The sequence below is a fragment of the Falco biarmicus genome, chromosome 5 (assembly GCF_023638135.1).
Source record: "Falco biarmicus isolate bFalBia1 chromosome 5, bFalBia1.pri, whole genome shotgun sequence".
Taxonomy (NCBI): domain Eukaryota; kingdom Metazoa; phylum Chordata; class Aves; order Falconiformes; family Falconidae; genus Falco; species Falco biarmicus.
This window is the reverse complement of record NC_079292.1, coordinates 12,008,157-12,023,002: the sequence shown is the minus strand read 5'-3', so window position 1 is coordinate 12,023,002 and position 14,846 is coordinate 12,008,157. Positions and strand designations below refer to the sequence as shown.

At 36.0% G+C, this 14,846-nt stretch overlaps 1 protein-coding gene across 1 annotated transcript in view; it reads right to left on the bottom strand.

Annotated features, from left to right (window-relative positions):
* The window catches only part of CTTNBP2 (cortactin binding protein 2), a 91,042-nt gene that overhangs the window by 45,515 nt on the left and 30,681 nt on the right, over nt 1-14,846 (bottom strand). The window contains exons 3-4 of the mRNA XM_056341328.1: nt 10,506-10,730; nt 3,248-4,910 (exon numbers count right to left, since the gene is read on the bottom strand). Of these exons, the coding sequence (XP_056197303.1) occupies nt 3,248-4,910; nt 10,506-10,730 (1,888 nt within the window). The remainder of the gene's footprint in view (nt 1-3,247; nt 4,911-10,505; nt 10,731-14,846) is intronic.

Below are 14,846 nucleotides of genomic sequence, written 5' to 3'. Positions count from 1 at the left end.
TTTAGTGATTAGGCTATTATCAAGTCTGACTCCACAGTAAGAAGAAAGAAACATGGATGTATTGACAAAAAAAAAAAAAAAATTATTTCAATGTGTTTTTTCATGTTAAATTTGTTTTGCACTGTTTAAAAAATGAACAAATTCTGATTGAAGCTCACTACTTACTATACAATAAAATACAGATAAGATTTCACCATGCTCTGCTTTAACTGAAAGCAAAATTGAAATTCTAAACATTTTCTGAAAAAAGTAAATAAGACAGATTAAAATATACCAGAATATTGATAAAATAACCGAACCTGTGCCTAGAGGGCATGAAAATGCAGATATGGTAAAGAGGTTTCAGTAGCATTTATAGCTTGTTAGATGTTGCTCACTTCAAGAAAAGTCATACTTAAAAAAGCAACTGAAAAAAAGAAAGTGAATAAGTGACATGAATTCAGGCATTACTGACCCCATTATCTTAATGAAAATGGTGTTATTAAATTTGGTTTATCTTTTCTAAGACATACATATTTATAAAATCTATTTTTTTCTCTCTTCTCAGCACAGAATTTTGAAGGAAATATCTTTCCATGCTTGCATAACATCTGTTGCTCAAAGTTTATTTAGTTCTGAAGTTCGCCAGAACACTTGGACAAAACAGATTAATATTCCTTAAAACCTAAATAAAATGGGATTGGAGAATATGTGCAATAAAACTTAAGCATTAGTTTGGGTAAAAGACAAAGAAGCTCCTGAATATTTACTTGAATATGGCAGATAAAAGATATTAAACTTCTTTGAGCCTGTTTGTGGTCAGTCAAGAAGGGATATTAAAATAACATATCATAACAAGCAAGAAGGGATATTAAAATAACGTTATTAACAAAATAAAACAGCAGACCACTAACTAGAGTTTAAGCAATCTTTCCTTGCAGACTTCTGATTATGGGATACGTTTCCCATTTGTAATTGCAAAAATTCAGAAAAAGCACCACCACTTACAAAATACTAACAGAATCAAATGTTCAGAGCAAGGATTATAAGGGGATTAAATGAACCCAAATGTTTCCATCCCTCCCCAAAACAAGCAAATGGACTCTAAATGAAGAAAGGCAACCTGAACACATAAACCAGCACAATTAAAAAACCACCAAAACAGTTTTTGACAAAAAATTCCTGTCTTTGAGAATTACCTCTGAGAACTGTCACAAATTTCATAAGAAACACAAATTGACTATTTGGTGGAGGAGCCCTGTTTAAAAGGCTGTTCTCCGAAGAAAAAAAAAAACAACAACAAACTTTGAAGCACAAACTAAAGCAATAACGATACATGGAGTTATGAAGTCAAGTGGTGGTAATTTCATTTTTAACATAGAAGATTTATTTTTTTAAATATTCAAAAACTATCTCAGATGAATACCAAACATCATCTACTTAATGTAATACTAACTGAAATAATACAGCCTGATTCATGCTAATAGTATTTGTGGAAGACAGCCTCTTGCCTACAAAAACTATTCACTTTGAAGCTGAATCTGTCAATAATTTGTTGTATGTAATAAAATCTTAAGATTTATTTTTTTTTGATGAAATTTTAATTCCATTATGGAGCTTAACAGCCGCTGAAGGTAAATGAGGTTTGGGGAATATCTGGAATACTGGCATACCAATGATTTATCTGACATGGCACTCAGACTCAGCTAGGAATAGAATTTAAGACGAAAATTCAGGACATCCATATGAAAAACAGCCAACTAATGGGCAGCCATCAAATCCCATGGCTGTTAACTCTGAGACACAGCAGACAAATGGAATATAAGATTTCTGAACTCATATTTTCATGGCACAGTTCAGAAAGGAGAGAGGATTCTGACAGCATGGTACACAGCCAAGCACTAAAACCATGACTAGGTTACACCAGAAACATGAAGAAAGTCTTCAGTGAAGTGGAAAGGGAATAAAAATTCCTGAAGAATGTGAACTGTAAGTTTGCCACACGCTGCTTTTGGAACAGCTTCCCCAAGACTGGTGAGTGAGTTCAGCTGCCTTATCAGACAGCACTGCAGCTACCAACAGAAAGTCATTGGTTGTGTGATGGAAGCAGACCAGCTGTGCACAGGTTTTATACCCTATAGATGATGATGATACAGGGACTAAAGTTATGAGGGACAGAAGTATCACAGCTGAACTGAGAATAACTGTTGAAAATTTGAGACCATTCATTCTTCAATGCTGATGAAGGTTCGAAGTGTTCCATAACTGTGTGTCTGTCTTCCTCACTGCAGTGCCAAGTCAGGCTAAAGGGCTTCTACTAATGTTCTGGTGATATTGATTGCAGGAGGGAAATATGTTGACAGAAAGTTTTATAGGAGATCTACAATTAGCCGAAAGGTAGATCAGGGCTGCCTTTGTTCATTTAACTGCATCAAGAAGATACCCTTAAGTTGGCAGCACATTAATCACACAAAGTCCCCACTGCAATGCAAAATGAATAGCAGATAGCCCCATTGACTACAGACTTCGACCTATCAATATTTAAACTCTCCAACAGCAACCCTTTGCTGAGATCTGTTGAAGCAAACCTGTGAGATGCCACACACAAGTATTAACAAAGCCTACAACTAAAATCAGAAGAACTACAGAAAAACTGAAATGAAAATAAAAGATATTCTATAGATACGAAGTGATATATTTGAAACTGCACTGTTATCCAGGCTATTATATACCTTAATGTGGAAACATCTAATGCTAGAGGAGAATACAGTAGCCCCAGCTATGGCCTATTTTCTAAAAGATTCACAAAGCACTGAAATATATATTCCATGTAAGATACTACTGGCAGAGGTAGTTTTCAAAACATTATTTCAGACTGAGAAAGCATTTTGAAGTCCAAAAATAATAGCATTCACCAAAAAAATCCCCAAACCAAACCAAACTAAAAACCAAACAAAAGAAGGAGTTTCTTTAGTATACCATAATCTGCAGCCCACTTACTTTAAACATTACTCGTCTTTACCTTTAAGAAAAAAAAGCCTTCAATTTGGAGACCTCCTTCAGCAAGCAAACTAATTTATAATGTTACTAATCAGCAAAAGAATTCCCATACCCCTGGCATGTGGAAAAATATAAATGAAATTTTCAGCTTTTAGAAAGTAAAAAAAAAAAAAAGAGAAAGGTATAAAAAGATAAAGCAAATGAGAAACATATAGGAAAACCAAAACATTTTAGAGGGAGACTGTTTGTAGCATATCAATCCCTTTACCTGATGCTGTTACCAGGAGGCTGTCTGAATCACATGGTCTACAGGATGAAGCACTAACAGGGTTTATGGAGGAGCTACAGGCAATGGTGGTGGGAATGACAAAGGAATTTTCTGAACATGCAGGTTGGTTCAGTCCAGGGAAGTGGGAAGGCCAGGCACCCACCTGAGATGAGGCTATGGCTGGTATGGCACAGCCTGCAGGTGCCACAGATAAATCTATAGCAGGTTTTGGTGGCAGCTGAGGTGAGGACTTAGAAATAATTTCCTCATTTATTACCCTGATTCCTTGTGGTGAACTTGAAAGAGGTGAGGTCACGGTTTTGCTGTCAGTTTTTGTACCTGTATTTGGGGATCGACTACTATCCATTAAAACTTTAAGCTGTGGGTGTGGTGGAGAAGGAGTCTGCGAAAGCCCTGGTTTTTTGGGAGGAATAGGTGGAGGATTTCCTCTGTCAATCCTTGATACGCTGGGAGTCTTTAAACTCATTCTACCAACTGGGGGGTAAGTGCCAACTTCCATTGAATGTGATGTCCCCGGCCGTGATGGAGCACCACTCTGAGGGCTTGTAAATCTTGAAAGGACTTGGGTAACAGTATTCCGAGCTACCTGTTTGGAAACTAGGTTATCACGGCTCGTAGGGGATATGTCCCTTGAGGGAGGGCTTTGGGTTGTGTTTCCATTTTGGTCTTGATCATTTGCATTCGCTTGAAATCTAAATCTAGCTGCTTGGATGCGTGGATTTAGGCCTAGATGCCCAGTAGTGTTGGCAGACGGTGAATGCAAACTGTGCATAGATGAAGTGAGTGAGGAATTCTGAGCTGCGGCAGTGGGTGCTGCAGGGGCGCAAAGGGAAGTACTGTTTGAAAAAGGGGGAGTGCTACTTGGTAAATCAGGTGATGAGCCTGTACTTGGTCCGTTTTCCTCAATTCTGTTTTGATTCTGTGTAAGAACAGGAGTCGTGGGAGGGACAAGTTCACTAGATGAAGATTGTCTATCAATGACAGGCTTCACAAATGCTGCATTGGCACACACATTCATTTTTGTATTGCCAGACACTAGTGGGTTCACTGTAGACGGCTTTACAGGTACAGTCAAAGGCAACTTCTTAACATTTTCTGTGCTACTGTCCATCACCACAGTATCTGTTTGGCAGGCAACAGTTCTTGAACTTGGCTCTTCTGTTTCAACAGAAACAGAAACAAGACTCCTATCTTTATTCTTATCTTTATTTTTAAGAGAAAGATTAGCTTTACTTTCATTCTCTTTTTTTAATTGCTCAATCATTTTGACCATTTTATCTCTCTCTTCTCTGAGGTCACTGGTGTGTGCTTCCTCTCTATGAAGTTTGGCACGCAACTGCTCTCTCTCCGTGTCAAACTCAGACAGCTGCTTTTCCATTTGAGCTTCCATTTGTGTGCTCCTTTGTTTCTCAGCTGCAAGCGACTCCTCCAGCTCGGTAGCTTTTTTCTTTTCCTCTTCAAATTTTGACATCACTTCTTCCAGTTTCTGGGCTTCCTCTACAATTCGGCCAGACAACTGCTTACACTCTTTCACTAGCATCAATACTACATGCTTGTTCTTTCCTCGTTCTTCTTCAAGACGAGTGGATAGCTTTTTATGCTCCAGCTCAAGATTCTGTAACTGAGATTTTTCCATTTCCAACTGTAAGAAATCATAAAGAAAAATTCTCATTAACAAGATAAAGACTTCCAACATAACCTCATATTAACCTGACATCGATATTTTAACCTTTGAGAGTATGCCTGAAATAACCTGTCTGCCCCAGGGAAGTGATTTGTCATATCTAACACAAGTGCTATAATTTTACACAAGCAAAAGAAACAGATCAGCATCTCTAAAGAGCAATTCAGAGACCAACTAAGTCCAGCTATTTTCCTCTGTTAAAAACAGAGAGACTCTCCAAAGTTATTACATGCTTTTGATTCCTGAGTGAGGAGCTATCTGTTCTCCAGAAATTAGATATAAGACATCACAGAAAGTCTTCTTCTCAGTAAAGGAACCAGACACAAGCAAGAGATGAGCTTTGCAAAAAAACTTTGAGCCCAGAAATGAAAGGTTTAGGTTTTAGGTCTTCATCAGATTAAAGAAGATTAGGGTTGAAATACACAGTCCATCATGCTCATAAGACATTCATTTCTGAGACTTTTTGGCACAGGCACAAATACCTTCCTGTACTTCTCAACAGCAGAAGGTCGCACTGACATAGTGATGTATAAACTATGTTATAAGCTAGAATCAAAAATCTACCTACTATGGGCAGCTAATGGATAAGAGTAATTTTTCCCCTCATTCATACAGTCATCGCCTCTAATTCATCTTGTTTGCTGATTATGCTTTCATTCAAAGACCCTGTTCTAGAAAAGTGCTGGAAAAATAAGTTAATGCACCATTTTATGAAATGCCTACTAGTAATAATGTAACCTAAATTGCTTTGTATTTCCCAAGCAAACTTTTACACGGGTCAAACCACAACAAAAGAAAAACTGATTTCTTTCTTCCTGCTCCTCCCTTCACATACTGATGCAGTAGCTTCCTATACGGCTTAGCAATAGCCATATTTAGGGCATCAGCAACAGCTACGGCATATCTCCTCTCAGTCAGTGCTTAAAATACTGTCTTGGTTGCTAGATGAAACCAGACAGACACACAGGCAAAAAACCACCCAGGCACTACAATAAAATAGTTTTTCAGAAGCCTGTTGCTACAGCACGCTATTCCCTGCCCTCTCCAATAGCAGATGAAATTTCTTAGCTCTGGAAGCTTTTTCCACTGAACGTGTGTCTACAATTCATTTTTAACTAAACAGCAGTTAAACAACAGCTAATACAAATACCATTTTTAAGTAACAGTTTTGTTACTCTCCAGTTACACCATAGAGTAGGGTTGACACTCATGCCACCAAGAAGTGAGCACAAGAGACAGAGAGTTTGCAGTTGTAATAGAAATAAATCCCACCTGCTATAGGTCATTGTCCTCAGGATAATTTTTTCGCACATGATAAGTAAAACCTCATATGCAAGAAAACACTTAAAAATTAAGGCAAGTGAAATGACATAGAGAGAACAAACAATAAATCCTGCATGAATTTACACTTACAGATAAACATGAGTCTCAGTCTCCTGACATTTCTAACCATATTACCCGACTGTAAATTTCTCTCCCATTTTCTTCAGAAGAATGGGAAAAAGCATAAAGAGGTGATGGCAATATTGATGTGATTTATCTTATAGTAATAGTAAAATTTGTTCCTGAAATCATACCATTATCATAAGAAACAGTGAACTACGAGCAAGAGATCACTATGGGAAATTATACCTATATTATAAATGACACCTTAGCTTCAGATATCTCAAAAACTGTTTTGCAGTGGAGGGGCTCCACTGGGGTTTTAGAGCTTCATGCCGGGTTAACCAATACACTCTGTACAATGCATTTCACAAAAACAAGTTCACTCTTTCTTAAAAACAGTGTTAAATATATAAAAAATAAGATATGGCATTCTTAGTCATTGCTAAACAAACAGTATCAGTAACAACTCTTCAGTTACGTTAATGACAGTACAGCTGCAAACTAAACTAACAAGCTATGATGACGACACTGTATTAAGAACATTCATAGTTCTTCACCTGTAGAAAAACTGGTTTTTTTCCCCAAGCATTTCATTGGTTTTTTTCAAAGCATCCAACAGCATTTGGATGCTTCACAAGCATTTCAAAGCAAGTGGAGCACCCAGCAGTAACAGCAAAGCATTCAACAGTTTCTTTTTTGTTAAAACAGATACAGAAATCATGAGAAATATATATGATTTCTAAAGCTTGACCCTGCAGTAAGATTATAGTGAAAATATTTTTTATCAAGATTTTCTACACTTTGTTATTCCTCCATTTTGCTTTCAGATGAGGGACTAGTTCTATAAATTAACTGTTGTGAAATTACATTACTTTCAAATAATCACAAGCAGATTGTAACATATAACTGGGATGAAATCAGCTTTGGAACTAGCTGTAATTATTTATGAGTTTATGAACTAACTATGACCTAATTTTTGCAGTGTACTAACTATATGCATATACTAAATCATATCAGTAATGTAAACATGTGGAACTGTGTCCAAGAAGGATTTAAAAGGGGTGTAAAAAAAAGGATACTGAGAAAAATTATAGTGTCCCACAAATAACGAACCAGCAAAGGCCCTTCAAAGGTGAGAGACTGAGTGCATGCCTTGTGAAAAAACGCTGAGGGAGTTTGGCTTGCTTCATCTAGTGAAAAAGCCTGAGGATGATCTAATAGCAACATACCACTCCTTTTGAAGGGTCCTTACAGTGATGACAGAGTCAAGTTCTTGGTAGTGGCAGATTGGGCCCCGTAACAAGATGTTAACATGAAAAATTGTCCTTTAAGGGGCTTAGTCATGGAAAAAAGTTCTTCACAAGGATAGTAGTGCAGAAAGGCTGCAGTATTGCCATTCCTGGGGGTCTTCAGCATTCAGAAAGACAGATTCACAGATAAACAGATGTATTGCTGGTGACAATTTGCTTTAAGCACAAAGTTAGATGAAATCACATCAACTGGCCTCTTTCAACAAACATGTTTGTCTGTCTTTGAATGTGCATCCCAATATTAACTTCTCTGCAAACTATTGACAAAAATCAGGAACTGTCATTTTGATTACCTGGTTTTGAGTTCCCAGGAAATTAATTCAAAATTAAGTTTGATAACAGCTCCAGAAAAAGCATTCAAAGATATGGAAGAGGATGGAGACTTAACACAAAGCAGATGACATCTGGGGATTAGGCTTTTGGTATATGGTAAACTTATGACTGACAGTCATTTTGTGCGCGCCCCTTTTTTTCTACATTCTGGGACATTGTTATGACTTGTCTTTTATGATCAAATAAAAATTTTATTCAACTAATGTTTTTAAGGTCACTACATTCACAGTTAACAAGTCCCCAGGAATAAAAGTTCGGTCTGAGCCTGTTTAATGTCAGTAATTTCCAAAGACGACAAACACAGCTGTACACCTACTTCATTACTTAGTGTAAGAGCGAGACCGTGAGGCAATTCCAAACACAAAGATAGAGGCATCACACATTTAGAGAAGGAGGAATCACTCTTGGAGGGAGGAGGTGCAGCTGGCTCTGTATTTCGGTCACATTTGTCTAGGCTTAACTGTGGTTTTTTTCTTACATTGGGTCACTTTACCTTGTCAAACATTTCTAGAAATCCCTCAAAATACCTCCACTACTCTTTTCCACACAGGGATCTGAGACATGAAGAATAGACTGGAAAATGTGGAACTAAGGGAAGGTAAAACACTGGATAAATGGTTTGTGAATGAACTGAGATGGTTGAGAGATGTGTCATCTGTCACCACAAACCCAAAAGAGTTAAAAGAGTTCCCTCTCCAAATAGCATTTGTCTTTAAAAGAGGAAGATGCAAGTTCTGCAGACAGTCATGCACATGGCTGCTCAGCACCATGTAGCTTGTTTTCAAATCCTGTGTTATTTAAATTTCCTATTTGTTACAAGGAGTAAAATGGTAGAATTATAATAATACATTTTCAAAGAACATTAGTTTCTTTCAAGTGTAACACTTTCAAGTTTAGCTTGAAAGTTATAGACTAGGTTTGAGTGTACTAGGGGTTTAGGTACTTCTCAAAGTAAGAATCAAACTGCAAAATAAATTAAGATCAAACTATTTAAAATAGTGATTAAAAAAATTATCTCATGTATTCTTCTAGGAGACAAAAGACAAGCATACAGATACCGACTTCGGTAATAAACCTGGGCTAAAAAAAGGACAAAACAGAATTTACATATCAATACCCTGACTTTGAGACACGTTCTCAATATTGTAAGCTCATCTTACAGGCATGTATCTGTCCATATACTAAAAGCCAGAGATAGATGAAGAATTTAGGAGCAAGAAGAGACTTGTTGCCATGCACTGAAACAAGAAACTAACCCAATTGTCCAGGCAGATGTGTCAGTGTCTCTCCCAATATCATTCTTCAGTCAGAATTAGGAAGCTTACTCTCTCACTTTTATGCTGAGACAATCCCTTCTCCAAAATCTGAATTTACTTACAAAGCATTTAAAAAAGAAAACTAACATTTAAGAGCCGTCAAAAAGAAGTGCTAGGTAAGTAAAAGTAACAGTTCACTACACAGGCCATTGCACTGTTTCAAGACTCATGTATCATACATACAGTCTAGTATTATTCATGCTTTTTGTTTTTCTGAAGTTTTAACAGAGAAGGGATGCTTAAACTTAACAATACAGCTAAAATAACAAGAAAAGGTTTGCTGAATTAATTTAAGCATGTATTTCCAGCATACTTCCAGTACTTTTGTGTGTATGTTATTTCCCAAAGAACAATTACTACCAAAATCAATTTTATGTCACTTGTCTTAGCATTGTTGGTTTTTTTTTAAACATCAATATGAAACTGTCACCAAAAGGTATTTCACAGCTACTGAAGACATTCTACCCATCTTATACCCAGCGAGGACAATTCAATGCCTACTCTTTTATACTTATTCCAAAATGCCTGGTCTAGATTAGCCTATTAAGTTACCGTTCCCCTCTTTTCTCTCAGAAACCCCTCTCCAACATATGCATATTTAGCTATGCCTTAGGAATGTATGACTTACGTATTAGTGAAATACATGCAACCAACCATTCCCTTTCAAAATGACATTGTTTTATCTTCAATATGAGCCTTTTTTTTTGCAACATACTTGTTCCAAAGTATATTTTTCTTTACAGCAATTTTCTAAATATATAAAAAAAGTATTTTTTAGAGTTATAATTTATTTTTACTGATTTATGAAACAGAGCCACCTAGTATAAAATGCAAATAAATTATTTATTTTATGCTATTTAGGTTAGAACAAAAATAACAGTAGCTTCTCTAGGCTTCAATGGTGTTGGTTTAAAAATGTATTGTTATGATGCTTTCTCAGCTCATGCTGACTTATCCACTTGTATACTGCATCGACTTGTACCAGTTATACTTCATTATTCCAGAAGTAGAGCTAAATTCACAGAACAAATGAGATGTGTGCACACAAAATATCACCAGAAAATCAGCACCTCACTATATATGACAATTAAGGATAAAATTTTAACACTTGCAATGATAACCAAGTTGGACAAAGATGCAAATTAAAAAAGGGGCATGAAAGAACAAGTCAGGACAGGGAAAAGGAAAAAAAGTTAGTAGCAGGATACCTTCTTTTGTCTGTTTTCAGCAGCAGCCAACTGAGCTGACATTCTTTCTTGCATTTTCCTGCAGTGAGCCATAACAGCTTCTAAAATGGACAGAGGGTTCATGCATATTGGCTTCTTTTCTTTATCACCAGCACCTGCCTCAAAGTCTCTCTGAAGAGCCAGAAATGGGTCACTCAGATTAAATCTTCCATATCGCTCCTGGATAAAAACCTCTTTGCGCCGGGCCTAACAAAAAACACAAACAGACAAAAATAAAACTAAATGCATGCTTTGGAGTTCATCCACACATAGAAGAGATCTAAACCACAGGGAAAGTTATGTTACTTATTTATGCTTTTTTAATATTTCCTTTAGGTATTCATTTACAAGCTCTAAAAGAAATAGTCAGATACGTTGCACACAGATTTCATTATAGTCAATACAACTCACTACATAAAAAACATGCCCCCTTCTCAATTCAACACAGAAATACCAATCTGGATCATTGTCAAAAGTATCATGAAAATAACAACTTGTAAATTGGCTGATACACAGAGAGGAAAAGGAAGAAAAACATTCTAAAATAAAAGTTTTCTATTTCTGTATATTAAAATGATGCTAGTAAAAGATATGAAAACATGCTTTGGGTGTTTACTGCAGTACCAAAATAAATATTTTTGAAATAAAAAAATCTGACAGTATGTTTATACATACAGAGATTTTGATAAGTAATAGCAGACAAGCAGAGAGCAAAAATACCACCATGACTTATCTGAAATAAAGACATTTCCCATATCTCTGTTGAGGAAGAAATTAATGATCATGTTTCTCCATACCTTTATTTTAAAACATAATTATATTTCCAAACTACAGTACAACACATCATTGTCATAACAAAAAATAATTAAACAATAAAGATCAGAGGTAGTTTTGCTTGACAAATTTTTGGTTCTTCAGCCCAACAAGAAAACAAGATCAGTTTCAGAGAAGGTATTTTTATACATTTAATACACAGTGCACAGGACGGCCACAGATAAGTACTGACTTCTAACAATATTAATAGAAAATATTGTTCCAAAATCTCAGGCTTAAGACCCATCTAATTTGTGGGGGTAAAAGAAAACCAAACCAACCAACCAAAAAAAACCCAAACCAAAACACCACCAGAAAGATCCAATTATTTCTAAAATTTTGTTGTGGTGGTTTTGTGCTTGCACATATAACAGAAAGCAGAATGTAGACAGCCAAACCATTATAGCACAGGTTTTGGAAGAAAATTAAGATTTCTTTCTTTAAAAATTAAAAGAGTCACCAGAAGAGCTCTTTGAAGAAGTCTCAAAAAATCAGAAAAAAACCTAAACAAAACAGTGCATAGAAAGACCATCAGAAAAAGGAATCTCTCAAAAAATGCATACAAGATTTATTTGTGATTAGGTTCAAATTCAGTTTTGAATAAGCAAAAAAGAGGATGAATAAGCCATTTCTGAGATACAAAACATGAGATACAGGCCTAATGGTTACCAAATAGATTCATAAATCCTTTGGAAAGCTTGAAGAAGCTAAAACTGAAACATATGTAAAGATCATAAGAGGTAACGCACATTTCAGGGCATGAGAAACCAAAAAAGAACATAAGAACTATGTTAGAAAAACTGTCCGGAGACTAACTACAAATAACACAGCTTAGTGAATGCCCAACTTTTCCCTATATATTGTCTGCAAAATTGAACTGTTGTGGGAAATCAAAAGGTAAAAGAGCATTTGACTGCAACAGAAATGAGTGTGCCTACATATTCTGATGCTTGAAATACTTTTAGCCTATTTTTCAATTTGATAGTATAAATAGAACTTGAAAATATTTATAAAAAACCCAGGCCTTTGGGGCATAACTTTAGAAAAAGCTCACAGAGTTCATTCAGACTGAAAGTATAGCTAGGTTTACAGAGTCAGGTAATAATTGGTCGAAGAGACAAAAATAAGCTGATAGAACTTTGGGGTTTTTATAAATTGCCTTGCAAGTAACCCCTAATTAGTCTAATATTTTAATCCCTTAATTTTTAACTTAGATTTTAAATTAAAATAAAATAAAATAGATGGTTTCAAAGGTAATATTACAAAGCCAGGTGGGGAGGGGCTATATTTGTAGCTCCTGGTTCCATAGACTGAAGTTACAGGACAGTATGCAGCTTAGGAATTCAACCTTCATGTAAAAGAAACAATCAAAACCAAAAACCTGACCCTAAATGGATTAGAGTGCTAAGTAGCCAAACAAGATGACAAACCCAAGCAGGTTAAGAATATTAATGGAGATGGAGGCACAATCTATATATAAATTATCAGCAGTGTAAAAGCCACTTAGTTTATATAAAGAAAGTGAGCCATGAAAGTAAAGGAAAAACCACTGATGTAGCAGCTCAGCTGTAAACAACAAAAAAAGACCACCAAAGCCCCCATCCTTCAATCCAGAGGCCAACAGCAAAAAAAGAAGCCAAGCAGATTAACTGATCTCACAGGCAAAGGCAACCACTCATGCTTTTAAGGAAACACAGTTAGACAACCAGTGAAATAATGTGTATTTTCCAATTTTTCTATGACCAGCACATGCTGTACGCATGCAATATGAATGTATTTGATATGTTCTCTAACATGCATAGCTATTAACAGAACAAGCAAGGAAAAGAAAGGTTCAGCGTCCACCTGCCAAAATAGTAACAGGATGGGGTGCCCAGATTCATTAAATAAGGAAAAGATGAAACTACACAGAAGAGTTGAGCTTCATCCCAATGAAAATCAAAACAATCTGCTGGCATTAAGAATTAAATGGCTACAGGAAAATCTGAAAGCTTAAGACTGTCAAAAAACCAATAGGTCTTGAACAGCACGTGGTTTGGGATGACAGACCCTGTAGGGCTGAAGCCATAACTATATACCTTTAAGCACAGGATAAAACAGACTGGCGACTCTCAAACCATTAACAGCCAAGTTGTGTCAGGATGCTTCCAACTCAAAAGGGAGCTAAATGCAAAATATTAAAACAATGTTTACATGTTTCTATACAAGAACTAAACATATAAAATAAAATTATGGGATGAGCATGATTTCAAATGAAGATACCAGAATAAAAGATAAAGCAGAAGCTTGGTAGAAGGGAATCAAAGAGTAGTTTCTCAAAACTTAGGCACTAAGTGGCAGAAAGAAAAGCTAGGCTTGGGTTGTTTTTTTTTTACACGATTCCTCCAGCCCCTAAAATAATACTTCTGTTCCTTTGCATGTCACTAAAGTACACCAGATGAGAGAAATAGAAATATTAGAATTAGAAAATTTTCTGTTACACCACCTTTCAGCATTGAATTTCCAGTCATAAGAGCTAGTAGCAATATCAAGATATCTGTTTTTTATGGCACTTATTATCTGGGGAATGTACAGTCTAATGTCATACGGGTAATTAATCCTCTAAAATAGGCTCTGCATAATCTGGTGGTTGTGCTAAAACAGCATTAGTACTGTCTCGTGTATTAACTTCAATTGCACAACTATATATACAGAAAATAACATTTAAAAAGTTCATCAGTGAATAATTCACTGAATGCATTTTCAAACAGAAAATTTTCAAAACCAAACAGAATATGCACCCATAGGAGGTAATCAGGACTGCTGCGCTGTGAAAGGTGCTATATGAATTTATAAACCCTGAGCTATATTTTTCTGTACATACCCACTTGCACAGCGACTAGCCTTTTAATGGAAAGACTGAGATTGAAAGTACTTAAAGGTATAAAAAATGGCCATGGAAAACTATTCTTTTTGCACCCTACGCCAGCTGTACACAAAATTATGACTTAAGCTAAATCCTCCAACAGGTAACTGCTAATGAAAAGTGACAGCAAACACACACAAAGGGAAAAGATCTAAAAACGAAGAAAAAAACCCCCTTTAAGTAGTTAATTAACTAAATTCACTACTGCAATAGAGTAAAAACTTAAGCTTATTTACAACAGCTTTTTAATTAAGTCCAGAAGGAACACCACATTTATACAGAGCTTTCAAATCCTTACACAGGATCTGAAACATTAAACAAGTAGACCAAAATCAGGATGCAACTACTACTTAAAAAGAATGAAAACTCCAAGGTTTTTTATGGACAGGCTGGTCTATAGCATTATGTTGGATCAAGAGTGGACTATAAATTTATACTAAAAAAATACAATAGAACTGGAAAACATCTTCAGAGAGGAGTGAAAGAAGATCAAAAGGTACAACATGGCTTCTCTTCAAGGAAGAGCTAAGTAGAAAAAGGACTTTTCAGTGTGAAACAGACAACCAGGGAGAAACACTGGACACTGAACGCTGACAGGACAGGTA